The sequence below is a fragment of the Canis lupus genome, chromosome 15, assembly GCF_011100685.1.
Source record: "Canis lupus familiaris isolate Mischka breed German Shepherd chromosome 15, alternate assembly UU_Cfam_GSD_1.0, whole genome shotgun sequence".
Lineage (NCBI taxonomy): Eukaryota > Metazoa > Chordata > Mammalia > Carnivora > Canidae > Canis > Canis lupus.
In genome coordinates this window covers 14,115,341-14,130,589 of record NC_049236.1, presented here as the reverse complement: position 1 = coordinate 14,130,589, position 15,249 = coordinate 14,115,341, and the positions used below count along the sequence as shown (strand labels likewise).

The following is a 15,249-nucleotide window of genomic DNA, read 5'->3' as shown; positions in this document are numbered from 1 at the left end:
ACCCCCTAATGAAGAGGGCCGGGTCCCCAGAGTCCTGACCAGGCGTTCACCGTGTGTAGAGTCCGGGAGGGCCCATGACTGGAGAAGGCCAGTCTGTAGGAGGTGGCTGAGCCAAAGGACAAGTGATGGGTGGTCTGGCCACGAAGAAAAGCCCTGGGAGAGAGACTTGGGCCCCGGGGTTGGGACAGGGGAGGGGCAGCAGCGGGGCTCCCCAGGGGCCTTCCTGTGCCCCTCCCACCGGTGCCCCGGGAAGCCCCGAGCACGAGCACGGGGCAGGTGGGCGCCCAGGGAGGGGGGCCTGGAAAGATGCTTCTCAACTGTGTGCGGGGATTGACCACGTCCGCGAGCCCGATCGTCGGGCCCGGCCTCTCCCGCCGGGGCCTCGGCTGGTCGCGTCTTCCGGGAGCTGGGAGCTGGGAGCTGGGGCTCCGGGCGGCGGCGGGGCGGCGGGGCGGCGGTTGCGCGGCCCGCGCCTCCCCGCGGGGTGCGGCCCTGACCTTGACCGTTGCGCGCCGACGGCCGCGGGCCGCTGCCAGGCAACGAACGGCGCGTCTCCCCGCGGGCGGCCGCCGCGCCCGCCCCTCCCGCCCTTCCGCGCAGGCGGGCGCGGGATCCCCGGCGATCCAGGCCGGGTTTTGCGGCGGCGGGCGCGCGTGCCGGGCCCTCGTCCGTGGCTGCCGGCGTCGGTCGGCCGCGGGAGACCATGGTGCTGGACGAGCTGTGGGCCGCGCTGTCCGGCGCCTCCGGGGCTGCCCTGGCCTGCTGCTTGGTGGCGGCGGCCGTGGCCCTGCGCTGGTCCAGTCGCCGGCCGGCGAGGGGCGCGGCGGCCCGGGCGCGGCGGAGGCAGCAGGCGGCCCTGGAGACCATGGATAAGGCGGCGCAGCGCTTCCGCCTCCAGGTGACCGCCCGGGGACGGGGGACCGGGCGGGGGCGCCTGGCGGCATTGTCGGCCGCACCCGCGCAGGTTTTGCTTTCGGAACCGCCCCGCGCGCTGCTGCGCTCCGAGCCCTGCGGAGTCAGGTGCCGCCGAGCGGGAGGCGGGAGCCCGCGGGGCCGCAGGTCGTGGGGGGCCGTCGCCGCGCCGGGCCCGAGACAGAGGGGCTTTGCTCGGGGCCGAGAACCTCAGGACTGGTGGAACGCTGAGCTGCGAGGCTGAGAACCATCAGGAGAACCATTAGGATGCTGGGGGTTAGGACTTTGGAATCAGGGAGCGACGGGCAAGGGAACCCGGAGAGCTCCCAGTCCAAAGTCGTTCTTTGCGCGCGACGATCTTGAAAGCGAGCCAGAGGCGGACTTGCCCGAGTGCAAGGGGCGCGCCCGGGCTGCACTCGGCTCCCGCCGCCCTGCCCTGCCGCCCGGTGTCCCTTCTCGGCCCTGACAGGCCCCCTTTTCCTTGAGCAGGTGTAATTCCAGCCCTTCCCTGGGTGACCTGTCAACAAGCTTTTCTCCTTCCGGATCAGCTCAGTGCGTGTTTAGGCGCCAGGGCCCTGGAGGAGGACTTCCACTCCAGGTGTTTGAGCCACCGGACCCAGCGAGAAGTCAAACTGATAAATTCTGAGACATGTTCCCACCTGCCGGGGGAGGAAAAACTTGCCACGGTTGTTTGTGAGGGTGTGTGTTTGGTAGGACTCAGATCCGACAGGTGGGAGAGAAACCATTCCAGGTGACTGGGGACACAGCAGGAATCAGGAGGATGCGCCTGGGTGGGAGCCAGGGAAAGTCACAGAAAATTGCACCTAGAAGGCGATGCTCGCCTGCAGCAAGTGATTTTAGAGTTGGGGCAGAGCTGGAACCACTAGAACCTAGATGCCCAGCAGGACTCCCCAGCGTCATTCTAGAGAAGGGGAAGATATTGGGTAGGGATGGGCATCGGGTGGCTCTGGGGTTGAGCATCTGCCTTTGGCTCAGGTCGTGATCCCAGGACGGGATCCTGCATCCGGCTCCCCATGGGGAGCCTGCTTCTCCCTCTGCCTGTGTCTCTGCCTTTGTCTCTGCGTCTCTCGTAAATAAATAAATAAAATCTTAAAAAAATATTTATTAATGAGAGACGCACAGAGGCAGAGACACAGGCAGAGGGAGAAGCAGGCTCCATGCAGAGAGCCTGATGCAGGACTCGATCCCTGGACTCCAGGACCACGCCCTAGGCCAAAGGCAGGCACCAAACTGCTGAGCCGCCCAGGGATCCCCACATTTTTTTGTTGAAGTAAATATGCATCTGGTTTCAGCCTCTATTCACCAAGCTGGCTGAAAAGCCCACCAAACTGACCACTGACCCTACCGGAGCCTCAGTTCTTCACTATCCAGTCCTTCTCTGGCTCAGCTCCCAGGTGCCCCCCTCAGGGATCCTGACAATGATAACCCGGCTCAGCCTGAAGACCCTCAGCTGCTCCCCAGACCCCAGGTCTTCGACAACAGCCGGAACTGCAGCCAGCTGGTTCGACCAGCAAGAACTGTGTGGGGGCAGCCTCGGGGATCAGCCCACAGCTCCTGCCCGCCAAACTGCCCTCCTAGTCACAAGAAACCCACCACAGGGGTGTGAGGTAGTAGAAGGGTGCGTCTTCCCCCCACTTTAGCTCCAAACACCAGGATCTACACAGTTTCCGTCTGGAGCAGCCGCCTTTCATTATTTTTAAGAACAAAATTTTCCAGGGTAGAAGTTTTGGCTCCAAAACGCAAAAAAGCTGTTCATGCACCCTCCTGGGGCAAGAGAGCCTGCTCTCAGAATAGCTTGGCTCTTCTCTTCCAGGTGGGTGAAAAGTACTTTTTGATTTGCCCGTGGCTGTGGAGGAGAAAGAGCCATCTCAGTAGGCTCATTGGTTTGAATAGTCAGCCAAGGGATGGGATCTTGATGACAGTAGCTCCCAAGGCCCTGGGGGTAGGTGGTTTAGCTGAACTCAGTCCCTTGGGAACTTGGGACCAGGTCCTTCCTCCGTCCTGCCCCCAAGTGCCTTTCTGCTTGGCTCTGGAGTGGCTGGGTGATGGGGATGTGGGTTTTTGTTTTTGTTTTTGTTTTTTATCTATGATAGTCACACACACACACACACAGAGGCAGAGACACAGGCAGAGGGAGAAGCAGGCTCCATGCACCGGAAGCCCGACGTGGGATTCGATCCCGGGTCTCCAGGATAGCACCCTGGGCCAAAGGCAGGCGCCAAACCGCTGCGCCACCCAGGGATCCTGGGATGTGGGTTTTGAGGCTGTCTCAGCAGCCTTTCTTCTGGTTTTTTTTCAGTCCAGCCCCAAAGAGCAAGGGGCAGTGAGGTTAGCAGGGCCCTGGTACCTCTCCAGCCTCATAGACTCCTGGCACCACTTGCTGGGAGCCCAGATACCGCTGGCATTGCTGGAGAAGGGGGACCCCTAAGCATCTCTGGGATCCTCACAAAATGGTTCACCTCTCTCAGTTCTGGAACAACTCTAGAGTCAGGCCTGTTTCAGGTAACTCTCTGTTGACTATGTGAGGCTTAATCTGTAACAACTCTTTGCCCTTTTACTCTCCCCTCCCCTGCCAACCCTACCCTCGAATGGGTTTTAATATCCTTTCTAGACTGAAGACAGGGACTGCCATCACTGGAATAGGATGGCTGGGAGAGATGCCAGAGCAGTTGCGCGAGCCCCTGTGCCTTTGCGCTTGGAGTTTTACCCTGAATGCCTCTCCCCCACATCTCCTACAGCCCCGCTTGTCAGAACCCCCCTGGTCTTAACAAATGCCACTTCCTTCAGTTGGATCTGTCATTCCGTCTCCTGGCCTTCTCCAGGCCCAGCTTGAACCTTTCTTTTAAAGCAAAATGATCCAGTAGATGAACCGAGGAAGAGTAGTTTTTGTTGAGACCAGTCTCCATGGCCTACATGACCAAATGGAAAAGATATCTTGAAATAGAACAAAAGTGATAAAAACACCATGAGGGAAAAGAAAAAAGACATGGAGGATGATGTAGGATACCTGAAATTGGGACAGTATGGGGACTCAAGGAGAAGGGACAGCTGCTGGGGGGACAGCAGGTCAGCAATGCTATAGTATCCATCCCTTGGAAAGGACTGCTACAGGGGGCCACACGCTTAGTTAGAACTTATTTGTACACTTCTCTGCATTCTCCATTCAAACTTCATTGCTTCCGTGTTTGTAGACTGGCCTCCTGGGCTTTCTTGGGTGTCTTGTGAAAGAGGAAATGTCTCAGCTGCCTGATAACTAGTTGAAGACTTAAAAATAACTGTTAGCAATGGTGTCATCAGCCATCCAGATGAAAGAACACGGGACAAAATTAAAATTTGTGCTGAGAATAGAGGGGCACTTGCTGATAGCTCAGAGCTGAGGTGCACAGGGACTTTGTGGCGTCTTGTAGCGAGGTGGGAGATGCTGGTGACCAGACGGTTGGTGGTAATTATCCTAGTGTGATGGGCTCTCAGCTGATTTTTACTTTCTCCCCCATACTGTTAGGCACTTTTTTTTTTTCCTACAGTGAGCACATTTATATAATCAGAAAAAAAAAGTAAAGCAATTTTGCTATTTCCATCAGGAAGTGAGAAAGGCAAGGTGTAGGGAGTACTGTATCTATAATATGACTCCTTTGTGCAAAAATAGAATATATAAAAATAATTACATACATGGTGGGTTTTCCATAAACATTCCCCACCCCCCCACCCCCTGAGGTTTCATTAGAAACCATTAACTGTGGTTTCCTCTTTAGAAGAGGGACTGGGCAGGGTCGGTGGGGTAAATGAAATGTTCAGTTTTCACTTTGCATATCTTTTTGAAAGATATACAGACAGGGATTATCTAGTGTGTGTGGAGAGATCATGGATCCATTTTTTTCTTTGTGGCTCCCTGTATTATAAACAAACAAAAAAATCCCAAGTAAGTATTATATGTGTTTAACAAATTAAGGGAAAGGGGTAGAGTGTTCCTATTCTCAAGGCCGGGGTACAAAGGCTGTGTGGTGGGCAGGCCTGGAGGGTGTGAGTAGGTGGCGGCTGGACAGGGGCGCAGAGGAGTCTGACAGGACCACAGCCTGGAACACTTCTGGAGCTTGTGGTGTGACAGGGACCTCAAGGGGAGAGGCAAGGCCCAATTGGCTTTTACTGTTTGGCCTGGCAGGAAGGGTGGGTGAGTGCGGCAAGGCTTGGGCATGGCAACTGGTTAGCTGGGCCCTGTGTGACCCAGCAGAGAAAGGATGGGTGCCCATGAGGGTCTTGGTAGAGGGGATGGAGAAGTGGCTCTTTCCCAGAGCTACTTAGTGGCACCGTGACTGATTGGATTTGGATGTGGGGGAGGAGGGGAGGGGGAGGGGTCTGGGATGACTCCTTTTTTCTCATTTTACCACCTGGATGGATGGCAGCCCTTCCCTGAGCAAGGGTACATGGGGCAGGAGCTCGGGGGTCGGGGAGAAGGACACAGGGGCAGGTGGCAATGACACTAGCCCATGAGCACCAGGGCTCAACTGGGTGAGACTGGGTGGAGGGTCAGGGGGCCATGGGGTAGGTGAAGAGCCTGGATTGGAAGCCTTGAGAGAAGGGTTCACTTCTCCCAGCATCAGAGAGGTAACAAGGGGTGCCCAGAGGAACCTGTGTCTTCTCACATCTCAAGTCTCCTTCTCATCCTTCGGATCACAGCCAAAAGAAATGTCACCTCCTCAGAGAGACCTGACCGTCGCATCTGAGTCAGTCCTCTGTTATTTCCATCACAGCCCTGTACGTTTGCCTTCTTGCACTTTCCATGAGCTGTCCATCGTTTGTTAACTGGTTTCTTTTCTTGAGTGTGGGCTCTCTGAAAGCAGAGACTTGTCTTAGTTACCTCTAAATTCATAGCCCTTAACGTAGCCAGTCCTTGGCATATAGCAGGTGTTCAGAACATGTTTGTTGACTGAATAAATGGATGACCGAAGAGCAGAGGAGCAGGACAACACCAGAGAGGGGAGTATCTCCATGCCCAGGGGGAAGTTGCAGAGAGCCAGTGTGTGGCCTCAGTGCCTTTGAATCCCTCAGGGAGATGGGGAGCAAATAACAGAATCAAATAAACTCTTGGATTTGGCACCAGGAGGTCCCTGATGACCTTGGCGGGAACAGCGGAGAGTAGGGATGGGCAGTGGTGGCTGCAGTTCCGAGAGCTCCTCTAGCTGTGTTTGCTAATTGGCTCAATACCTCTGAGGAAGGAACAGGCTGGGGTTGCAGGCAGGGCCTGACCCCAGAGACTCTGAGAGTCTTCCAGGGTCCCGCAGTCAGGTGTCTCAAAAATTGCACCTCGTCCTTCAGAGAGCTCCTCTCTGACTCCCCTCTACCTGCCTGTGACCCCCCACTCACCAAACCCAGTTTTGTTTCCCGTGAGTCCTTCCTGCTTCCTTCTGAATTGCCTGCCCGCTGCCCAAGCATGCCTTCCAATCAGTGGGATTCCCACTGTGGTGCTTGATCTACAGCAGGCACCTACTATGTACCTGGAACGAAGGAAACAAATCCTCTCTCTTAGGCATGGCCTTTAGCTACACCCCAACCCCCAGAACAGTGTCTTTTTCTTTTCCTGCCCCCCCCCCCACCAGGGGCTGAGTGGTTAGTGCAGGTGGCTAGGCAGTGGGCAGCCTGTGCTGAATGGGGAGAGAACCACACACTTCACCCATGTGGTCCTAGGTGACGCACTTAGCCTCTTGGTGCCTCAGTTTATCGGTGCAGTGGGAACGGCAGCAAGACTTGACCAAGACAGAGAGTGTGCTGGCATGAACCTGAGGGGCCATCAGTGGTGGTGGTTTGTGATGGTTTAATAATCTCAGAGGCCGGCATGGCCTCTCCCAGGGCACCCCCTCTGATAAGCTTCTGGAAGAGATATGTCTGCATTGTCGTAGGTGACAGGGGCCTGCCTAGGTGTCAGACAGCTGCAGGTGGGCAGGTGACAGTTAGCATCTGCTCTGGCAAGGGGTGGGGACTTAGGGGCACAGGTCACAGGTGACCTGCCGCAGGCGCTTGGGGCCTGTGGGTGAGGGGATACTTACCTGAGTGTCTTCCCAGAACCCTGACCTGGACTCCGAGGCACTGCTGGCCCTGCCCCTGCCTCAGCTGGTGCAGAAGTTACACAGCGGGGAGCTGTCCCCTGAGGCCGCACTCTTCACCTATGTGGGAAAGGTAAGGCCAGCCAGAGGCTTCTCTCCGCAAGGGTTGTAGGGAAAACCTGGCCTGGAATTATTCTCTGAGGGCCAGGGTGGGACCACAGTGCCAGGGGCTGCCAGGAGCTGCTGCATGAGAGAGAGAGAGAGAGAGGGAGGGAGAGAGGAGCTGACTCTGTGTGTGTGTTTGTGTGGGGGCGACACTGAGCATGTTGTCTTAGCTCAAAACTTGGCTTTCGGCCCAGACTGCCTTCTCCCTCCCGCCTCCACCCCATGGGTCACCAAGTGTGGTCTGTTCTCTTTCTCTAGCTCTCTCCAGTCCATCCCCTGTCCCCATCCCCCAGCAGCCACCCTGGTCCTCCACCACCATCTCCCTCCATGATGGAGCGCCGGCCTCCTGGCCAGATGCCCCCTGGGGCCTCCAGTTCTTCAGACTCTGCTCTTCTGCTCCTCTTGGTCTCCAGCGTCCCGCCCGGCCCAGGCCTTCTGGAGTGTGGGCATCAGTAGCTCAGCTCCTGGCGGGGCCCAGGCTCCAGCCTGCCACACTGAGCACTGGCTTGTGTGAGGACTGGAAGGTTCTTCTCCCTCTTCTTTACCCACTTGGGGCCGCAGGCACCGCTGGCTGAACTTAGGGGCTCAGAGAAGGAGGCCCTCTTCTAGGAAGTGTCCCCTGACACCCCTCCCCTCCCAGCCTGAGTTAGGGGTCCCTCCCTCTTCAGTGCCCACTCTCTCACACTCTTCCCGTTGTTGGGCGTGCCTCGTCCTTCTCCTTCTGCTGTCAAGGGGGGCTCCTTGTGGACAGAGCTTGTCTCATTTGTCTTGGGATGTCATGCCGGACACTGTGTGTTTCACATAGGGAGTGTTCCAGGCACATGTTTGGAATGAAACAGGAAAGAAAGAGCTGTACTTTACGAGTTGACCTGCATGTGGTTTCTTGAAACAGAATGTGTGACAGTGAGGCTGACCACTGAGCAAGCAGATGTGCATGCCGGGTGACTGATGGGTGCATGTGACAGTGGGTGTGGGTGACTGTAGCTGCGCGAGGGGGAGGGAGGCTGCGTACAGAGAGAGGACACAGGCGGCCTCAACAGACTGTGCTGTGTCTCCTCTCTCCGTGTCCCTGGAAAGTGGCTGCCCTTCCTAATCACCCACCGGAGAGCATTCTGGTCACAGATCAGCCCGGTCCCGGCCGGCCGTGGGCAGCCCCCACACACACTGCGCGTGCCGGGGTGTGGCGGTGGGGCCCACGCCATTTCCCTCAGATGTCTCACAGGGACAGGAGTATTGTGGAAAGCCGTGCATCGTTCTGCCCTGACCGGCCCTCCCCTAGGGCGCTGCTGAGTGTGGGTGGAGGGCCATGGAGAGGCCCCGTGGCAGATGGGGTGACTTGGTTCTCACATTGCAGAGTTTCCCAGAGAGGAGAGGCTTAGCTGGGGCAGGTTTGGGCCAGGCCCGGGGTGGGAGAGAGCCTGCTGGCCTCTGGGAGGCTGGCAGCTGGGTCTAGCCCTGCTCTGGGCTGACTCCCAGTGTGGCCTCAGATGGGGATCTGCCCCTGTCTGGTTCCCATGTGCTTCACTGACAGAGATGGGGCTTAGAGGAAGAGGTAGAGTGGCCAAAGGTCACCCTCGTCCCAGCTCATCCCTCTGGGGGGCATCTGAGGCCCGTGTCTTGCTCCTTTGAGCGCTTGGCTGGGCCCTGGCTCCATCTTGGGGTTGAGGCCAGACACTGCCAGGGGAGGCTGGGGCCAGGTGTCCCCAGTGAGGTGGGTGCCGGGCCCTACATTCCTTGTGCTGCTGGCTCTGGGCCATGCTGCTGGTCACCCTTTCGCTGGGTATACTTTAAAAAGCCAATTTTATGTCATGGACATTCTACCACAATTTTTTTATTTTTTTATTTTTTTAAAGATTTTATTTATTTATTCATAGAGACAAAGAGAGAGAGAGAGAGAGAGAGAGAGAGAGAGAGAGAGAGGCAGAGACACAGGCAGAAGGAGAAACAGGCTCCACGCAGGGAGCCTGACGTGGGACTCCATCCTGGGACTCCAGGATCACATCCCAGGCTGCAGGTGGCGCCAAACCGCTGTGCCACCGGGGCTGCCCTCTACCACAGTTTAAAAAATAAAAAAAGGCCAATCACACTCTGCCTTGTGTCCAATTCTCCCTCCTCCAGGCCTGGGAAGTAAACAAAGGGATCAACTGTGTGACCACCTACCTGGCAGACTGTGAGACTCAGCTGTCCCAGGCCCCGAGGCGAGGCCTGCTCTATGGCGTCCCAGTGAGCCTCAAGGAGTGCTTCAGCTACAAGGTGTGCCCTGCCTCCTAGCAGGCTTCAGCTCCCCTCCCCTGGCGCCAGCTCTGCCTCCTTGGTTACCCTGGGCTCTCAGGGGACACATTGGGTCCAGAGGCCTTGCGAGGGACCGTGGTGTGCCCTGCTCCGGCCTATGAGATGGCGGTAGGAGTGGACCCTCTGCCACCAGAGGGCCCGGACCCATCAGCCATGCCCCCATGGGTGCCCGTCTCTCCCTCCAGGGCCAGGACTCAACTCTGGGCTTGAGCCTGAACGAGAGCATGCCTGCGGAGTGTGACAGTGTGCTGGTGCAGGTGCTGAAGCTACAGGGTGCTGTGCCCTTCGTGCACACCAACATCCCTCAGTCCATGTTCAGGTTGGATGGGGTGCAGGGTGGGGGCCGGGGCGCTGGCACCACTGTGACCTGGCCTGACCCGTTCCTGCTTCCCCCAGCTATGACTGCAGTAACCCCCTCTTTGGCCAGACCTTGAATCCCTGGAAGTCCTCCAAAAGCCCAGGGGGCTCCTCCGGGGGTGAAGGGGCCCTCATTGGGGCTGGAGGCTCCCCCCTCGGCTTAGGCACTGACATCGGAGGCAGCATCCGCTTTCCCTCCGCCTTCTGTGGCATCTGTGGCCTCAAGCCCACGGCGAACCGCCTCAGGTATGGCGGGAGTGGTGGGTAAAGGGAGCTTCTGGGTCTCTTGCTGTGTGATCTTGGCCTAGCTTCCAACCTTTCTGGGCCCAGGCAGGGATCCCCTCACTGGGGTTTTGTTGGGAGGGAGTGTCACGGCACCATTGGCCTTGGTTCCTAGTCTCCAAAGTGGTAAGAGTTCTAGGCTGCTCTATGGGTTTGGGGTTGGACAGAGGGTGACCGTTTGCTGTTTCCAACACCTTGTGTTTCTTATCCAGCAAGAGTGGCCTGAAGGGCTGTGTCTATGGACAGGTAGCAGGTGAGGTCTGGGGTTCCCTCGGTGCCCTGGAGGAGGGGGGCCTGCCCCACCCACCTCTCCCCCGGCCTCTCCTAGGGGCCAGGTTTGGCTCCCAGGCTAGTTGAGGTCTGAGTTCCTACCTCCTTGTCTCTGCTCACACTCCTGGGCCCCCGCCCCGCCCTTGCCTGGCCCCAGCCCCAGAGCCCATTAGGGCAGGGTGATCTTTCTTCCTTCCCCTGCCTGCCCCACAGTGCAGCTCTCAGCTGGCCCCATGGCCCGGGATGTGGAGAGCCTAGCGCTGTGCCTGAGAGCGCTGCTGTGTGAGGACATGTTCCGCCTGGACCCCACGGTGCCCCCGCTGCCCTTCAAGGAGGAGGTGAGCAGGGGCGGGGATGGGCCTGGGATTGAGTCTGGTTATTACTGGTGCTCCTGAGCCCAGAGAGCAGCCTCCAGGCAGTGTGCGCGGGCCTTGGAGGCTCTGTCCCCTGAAAACCAGCCCCCAAGGATCTGAAGCCAGGCTCAGCTGCTGCTCCACAGGCAGCCACCAGATGGAGCCCTTGCCTGAATGTGGTGACCTTGGGGCTTTTAGACTGGTGGAGGTGGGGGGGGTGGGGGTGCGAAGGGGGGGTCTGGCCCCCTCTCTCATTATCAGGGTCCTGTTAAAGACACGTAACAGTGGGATTCCTATTTGCCCTGGAGTTTGGATCCTCATGGATTGTACCTAGCAGTGGGGACAGTCTGTAGCTGTGTGCTGAATGCCTATTGGGGGGGTGGGGGTGCGACGGGGGTTTCCCTGTGCTGAGGAAAGGTCCCACCTCTTGGCCCCAGCCTCTTCTGCTCTAGGGAGCACTGGGGTGTTTCTTGGCAGGCAGGAGACCTGGGCTGGGTGGGGTGACCCCTCCCGCTCCTTGGCAGAGGATATTCTCACAACCCAGTGGTTTAACAACTCCTTCCTGAGAGGAAGGAGAAGAGGAGACAAAGTCCCTGTTATGTGGTCTGGAACGAGTTATCATGGGACCCAGGACTGGAAACAGGCAGTGGAGGGCCTCGACCCAGGAGACGGGATTCCTGGGTTCTGGGCCTAGTGGTGTCAGTCTGCGCTGGGGAGACTTTGGCACGTCCCAGCCCCACTCAGGGCCTGTTTGCCTGTCTCCCTATATAGACCTGAAGCCTCAGTTTCAGCATATGGCCCCAGGGGAATTCTCACCCTTGCTGGGCCCCTCCTGCAGGGTCTTGGTGAAGGTGTTTTGTGAAAGGGCGCTACAGAAAGGGCTGGCCTCTCGAGCACTCAGTTTTCTGGGGATCCAGGCTGCATCCTTTCAGCTACGTCTGGGGCTGAGGAGCTTCTCCGATCTCTGAGAGCCCTACTTTGGGCCTCCCTCCCTTGACCTGGTTCTGACTCCTGTGTCTTGCCCCCAGGTCTACAAAAGCTCTCGGCCCCTGCGTGTAGGGTATTATGAGACCGACAACTATACCATGCCCACTCCGGCCATGAAGCGGGCCGTACTGGAGACCAAGCAGAGCCTTGAGGCTGCTGGCCACACGGTATGGCTGTGGGGACCTGGAAGTCCTGGTACAGGCCTTCTTTCAGGGAAATCTTCCTGGTACCCAAGGCTGCCACCTGTCCCCGGCGTCCTTTCATCCTGATTGTTTTGTGGTTGAGTTGGGAACTCTGTCCCTGTGGGACCAGTGGATAGAGGGCTGATCATGAGTGTTAATTTAAGTGATTGATGATGAACTCAACCCTATGTGGGGGATGGGTGAGCGCAGTGTTGGGAGGCTTTCATCAACCACAATCCCAGGATTCCCACCATCCCAGGATAGTGGGCCAATGGGTTTTAATCTGTTCATCTGAGAAGTGGCCTGAATTCTCTCATAAGGTGCATTTTAAGGGAGTTTTCGTGGGTCAGTATGGCTTCTCCAGTGAGGGCTACCCTGTGTGGGGCAGGGTGGGGGCCTGGGCTGCATGGGCAGCATGGGGTTCGTGGGAGCCAAGGGTTTCTAGGTGTGGTGGCCTTACACCCCTCAATCCTGCAGCTGGTTCCCTTCCTGCCAAGCAACATACCCTATGCTCTGGAGACCCTGTCAACTGGTGGGCTGTTCAGTGATGGCGGCCACAGCTTCCTACAGAACTTGTGAGTGATGTTGGACTTTGGGGTCTGGGGTGGGGTCAGGACATGGGTAGAGCCAGGGAGAGCAGCTGGTTCCTGTTATTCCCAAGATGGGCCACTCTGGGAGAAGATGGGGAACAGGCTCAGCTGAACACAAAGCAGGTCAGAGCATTCTGGGCAGAGACCTCACTGCCCCTCTAACTGTGCAGGTTGAGCCTGGAGATACCCCGCCAGGGAGACTTTAGAAAGGTACCAGCTTGAGGGGAGGGTGGATTGAGCAGAGCTCAATTGATGGGAGTTTGTTGGGAGGTGGGCAGGGGAGTTGCTTATCTATTTGGGAAAGATTGAGAGACAAGGGCAGGGTGAAGCAGGAAGGGAGAGGTCTAGACATCATACTGTGACTCCAGGCTCTTCTGATTGACCTAAGTCTGCCTTTTTTTAAAAAAATATTTTATTTATTTATTCATGAGAGACACAGAGGGAGGTAGAGACACAGGCGGAAGGAGAAGCAGGCTCCCTGTGGGGAGTCTGATGTGGGACTCGATCCCAGGACTCCAGGATCATGACCTGAGCTGAAGGCAGATGCTCAACCACTGAGCCACCCAGGGGTCCCTGGGTCTGAATAGTTTTCTCTTTCATTGAGTAGGTGGGCTGGATCAAATCAACTTTTGCAGAGCTCATGTTTAGGGAAGCTGGTTCTACTAAGAAGCTTTCAGTCCTTAAGTGTGACAGGGGTGCAAGACAGACCTGTGAGGGTATCTCTTGGGGATGTGCCTGGGCTGACTGGCCTCTTCTAAAGGTTTTATTATTTATTTATTTATTCATGAGAGACACAGAGTGAGTGAGAGAGAGGCAGAGACACAGGCAGAGGGAGAAGCAGGCTCCATGCAGGGAGCTCGACATGGGACTCGATCCCCGGTCTCCAGGATCAGGCTCTGGGCTGAAGGCGGCGGTAAACCGCTGAGCCACCTGGGCTGCCCCAAGACTGGCCTCTTCTAATACTGAGTATGGTACAGGCTTCAGCAGAAGGAGCTGCTCCTCACTCCAGCCCTCAGAATGAAGCCCTAGGGTCAGTCTCCTGAGACCTTTGCCTGAGCTCTAGAGCTAGAGACAGCCTCAGAAATAAGAGTCAAGGGGGCTCCATTTGTACCTCTCGGCTGGCATCAGCATCCATAGGGGATGTCCTCAGTGTCAAGCCCTCACCAGGGAGATGAGTCCTTATTGCTTTGAGCTGAGTTTGCCAGGGAGGGAGACACAGAGTCCTGCCTTGGGAAGCTCCAGCAGGTATGGAGTGGAGTCCAGGTGTCCCAAAGGATCAGCAGAAACAAGTCACATGTCTAAAGGGAGGCAGATAGGGCCACCTGGCTGGCTCAGTCTGTATAGCACAGGACTCTTGATTTCAGGGTTGTGAATTTGAGCCCCACGTTGGATGTAGAGATTACTTAAAAAAAAAAAAAAGAAAGAAAATATTTTTAAAGATGTTATTTATTTATTCATGAGACAGAGAGAGAGAGAGGCAGAGACATATACAGAGGGAGAAGCAGGCTCCCTGCAGGGAACCCGATGTGGGACTCAGTCCCTGGACCCCAGGATCACGCCCTGAGCCAAAGGCAGATGCTCAATCACTGAGCCACCCAGGTGTCCCAAGAAGAAATACAATCTTAAAAAAATAAATAAAAGGAGGCAAGTGGAAAAAAAAAAAAAAGGAGGCAAGTGAAGGGGTTGGAGACGAGTGGTTAACAGAGTCCGGTGGGGAGGGATTGGGGAGGGTGTCACTGAAGAGATGACACTGATTGGGGGTGCTGTGGGTGGAGGCAAGCCAGGAGGGAGGCCTGGGAAGGGAGTGCTGGACTGGACCCTTTGTCTCCCAGCAAAGGTGATTTCGTGGACCCCTGCCTGGGGGACCTGATCTCAATTCTGAAGATGCCAAGTTGGTTGAAAGGACTGCTGGCTTTCCTGCTGAAGCCTCTGGTGAGGGTGCAAGGAGCAGAGGGCTGGGTGGGCTGTGAGGGAGCCTCTGGGGCTCGTCCCCTCTCATTTCCGCCTCTCTTGATTTGGTCAAGCATGGCCTCCTCTTCTCTCCAACCCCTACCCAGACTCCTCTCCTCTCCCCATGCCCTGCAATCTTCAGCCAACCCACATGCTGAAAGAGGTGCTGACCTGGGACCTGGGGGAAGGGACAGAGGGAAGAGGCACAGGTGGCTTGGCTTGAGGAAGATTGCTGTCTGCACTCAGCCCAGAACTGAGTCACTGGGTCACTGACACTGTGTTTGTCCTCCGGCAGCTCCCGAGGGTGGCAGCTTTTCTTAACAGCATGAAGCCCCGGTAAGGATGTTTCCTATGCCTAGAATATGCCTCCCCCTTTCCCTGACCTGGGGTTAAGTGGTTTCTGACAGGAAGAGAGGAGGAAAGTAGCTTCTGAGGCTGGAAGTGGCCTGGCCAGGGTGGCAACCTCTGTGGCTTTCAGATGGGACCTTGAAGTTGGTCTTCACGGGGTCCAGGTCTGGCTAGAGAGGAGATCTTGGGATGAGACCGACTAGAGAGGGGAAGGCCTGGCGAGGCGAGGCGAGGCGAGGCGAGGCGAGGGTAGAAAGGAAAGGTGCTTCCTTCCCAGGAAAGGAAGCACTGGGGAGGCACTGGGGAAGCCCTGAGAGACGCTGCTCTTCGAGGTCTGACATGAACTGAGCTGCGCTGGGTCCTGCTGTCCCCTTAGTGGCTTGGGTAGGGAAAGCAGGCCCCAAATGGCCTCATTTTTAGGCCCTGACATCCTGTGGACTTGCCCCTTCTCTTACTGCCAGGCATTTAGGACCTTTGGTAGCTCTGGTCTCTCTTGTATCCT

At 57.0% G+C, this 15,249-nt stretch overlaps 1 protein-coding gene across 1 annotated transcript in view; it reads left to right on the top strand.

The window, feature by feature from the left end:
- Window positions 1–688: 688 nt before the first annotated feature.
- FAAH (fatty acid amide hydrolase) overlaps window positions 689–15,249 on the top strand; it is a 17,008-nt gene continuing 2,447 nt past the window's right edge. Inside the window, exons 1-11 of the mRNA XM_038558161.1 lie at window positions 689–898; window positions 6,991–7,104; window positions 9,255–9,389; window positions 9,614–9,747; window positions 9,825–10,031; window positions 10,280–10,320; window positions 10,551–10,675; window positions 11,719–11,844; window positions 12,337–12,434; window positions 14,282–14,381; window positions 14,695–14,735. Coding sequence (XP_038414089.1) covers window positions 704–898; window positions 6,991–7,104; window positions 9,255–9,389; window positions 9,614–9,747; window positions 9,825–10,031; window positions 10,280–10,320; window positions 10,551–10,675; window positions 11,719–11,844; window positions 12,337–12,434; window positions 14,282–14,381; window positions 14,695–14,735 — 1,316 coding nt within the window. The 5' untranslated portion in view covers window positions 689–703. The remainder of the gene's footprint in view (window positions 899–6,990; window positions 7,105–9,254; window positions 9,390–9,613; window positions 9,748–9,824; window positions 10,032–10,279; window positions 10,321–10,550; window positions 10,676–11,718; window positions 11,845–12,336; window positions 12,435–14,281; window positions 14,382–14,694; window positions 14,736–15,249) is intronic.